Source organism: Buceros rhinoceros, unplaced genomic scaffold (genome assembly GCF_000710305.1).
Source record: "Buceros rhinoceros silvestris isolate BGI_N320 unplaced genomic scaffold, ASM71030v1 scaffold1890, whole genome shotgun sequence".
Classification (NCBI taxonomy): domain Eukaryota; kingdom Metazoa; phylum Chordata; class Aves; order Bucerotiformes; family Bucerotidae; genus Buceros; species Buceros rhinoceros.
In genome coordinates, this window is record NW_010389966.1 from 7,926 (window position 1) to 9,995 (window position 2,070).

The 2,070-nt window shown below is 39.1% G+C and overlaps 1 protein-coding gene across 1 annotated transcript; it reads left to right on the forward strand.

Annotated features, from left to right (window-relative positions):
* Window positions 1-855: 855 nt before the first annotated feature.
* Window positions 856-2,067, forward strand: LOC104493193 (toll-like receptor 10; the record flags this gene model as incomplete). Its single annotated transcript, XM_010135841.1, has 1 exon — window positions 856-2,067. A coding segment is annotated over exon 1 (1,212 nt), but the record flags the coding sequence as incomplete, so codon positions are not given.
* Between the last annotated feature and the right edge of the window lie 3 nt (window positions 2,068-2,070).

The following is a 2,070-nucleotide window of genomic DNA, read 5'->3' on the forward strand; positions in this document are numbered from 1 at the left end:
TTTCCTAGGAAAGCTAGGAAATCCTGGAGTTTTGGAAGTGTCAAGTGTGTCTTTCAGATTTTACGTACCACTTCTTCATGCACAGTGTCCTGTTGTGCTGTGGTTTTCCTGTTGGCATGCTTTTGGCCCGACTGGCGTTACAATATTCGTGAGACGGTGTAATTCCTCCTCAAGATTCTTGGCTTGCTGGAAAAATGGGCCCCTTTGTCTTTGGGCTTAGCAAAGACAAAGCTGATCAGCTTCTCTGGTCGGCTGACCTTGAGGGGGTGCATGGCCACGTCCCAGGTCTGTGGGGTGTGAAGAGGAATATCCTCTGGCTCTTCTGAGTGACGAGGTAGCTTTTGCACCAGTTCCTGTATGGATCCATGGGGCTTTTGGAGTCCTGTCTCCAAATGCGTGAGGACATGGGGTGTACGGAAGGAGCAGGTGGGAGACTTGTTGGGTCCTCCTAAGTGCTGGATGTCTGTTTGTACCGGTTTTGTATAAGATTGTTGAGATATTTGTATTTCATAACGTCTCTCTGTTTTTTTTAACATACCACTGATTGTATTCCTCACGTTATAAAGAAATTAATTGCTACTTAACTGAGAAAATCAATAATTGGAATTAAAGAATGGGGGTGAGGAGGATTGGTAAGAACATAGAACAAGAGTATGTAAAAATAATTTTTTATTACATAAATTTAGTGTTGAATTTTATTTTAGCAATAAAAAGTGAATTCAACAGGTCAAGAATTTCAGCAAGTTCTATGTGTTTTCGTTTTACAGGGCTGGACACATCACTGAGACATTGAACAGAAAACAAAGATATGCTTCTGTGTTTCTGTAAAAAAACAAGATAAATCTGGAAAGCATAATGAGACCCCTTACAAATATCCATGTCTTTGCTTGTGTCTTTGCATTCATGCTATTGGGTAATATCCAGCCAGCTGTGGAAAATGAATTTATTGCAAATTATTCAAGCAGTTTGCTAACTAATGTTCCAAAAAACATTCCAGTTCATACTCATGTATTAGATTTATCACATAATAGGATCTCTGAACTTAGTATCTTAGAATTTATTTCTCTTTCTGACCTTCAAGTATTAAATCTTTCTCATAATCTAATTAAGGAGCTTGACTTTAGTGTCTTCATTTTTAATGAAGGTCTAGAATACTTAGATTTATCTCATAACAACATTTTGAAAGTTTACTGTCAAACTCTTGCATACCTTAGACATTTAGATCTTTCTTTCAATAAGTTTACAGCCCTGCCCATCTGTCAGGAGTTTGGGAACATGTTTCGTCTGGAGCACCTAGGATTAAGTGCCACGATAGTACGAAGGTCAGACTTCAGGTATATCACACATTTGCAGCTGCACACTGTCTTGCTAACCCTAGAAGAATTTTCTCTGTATGAGCCTCAGAGTCTGACAGCCTTGAGTACAAGGAACCTCCACATTGTTTTTGCAGCAACCCAAAACTTCAGTTTTTCCCTCTTGTATGATGGAATGAGCACTTCAGAAAACCTGAAAATAGTTAACTTAAGATATAACTTGAGCTTCAAAGATTTCCCTTCTCCTTCTACAACGCTTCTGAAGAAAGTCAAGACAACAGCTCTGATGCTTGACACTGTGGACTTACAATGGGCTATCATTTTGCAAATTTTCCTGCTTATTTGGTATTCACCTGTGGAGCATTTGACTGTGAGAAATTTGACTTTTCGGGGACCACTGGGGGAGCTGACTGAATATGAATTTCTATCCTTATTGAGCCCTCTGGAGCAATTAATCTCTTTGGATGGCTCCATGAAAGCACTAACTTTGGAGCACGTTCGTAATCAGCTTTTTTATTTCAACCAGGGGATTCTATACAGACAGTTTTCAGAGATGAATATTGCCAATTTGACAATATATGATGCGTATATGCCACACATGCTTTGCCCCAATAGAACAAGCTCATTTCGGTATTTAAATTTTTCTCACAATGCCTTGACAGATGAATTGTTCCAGAATTGTGGCACGCTAGCAGATCTGAAATTACTTATTTTACAAAGGAATAAATTTGAGAGCCTGCCCAAGGTAAGCTCCATG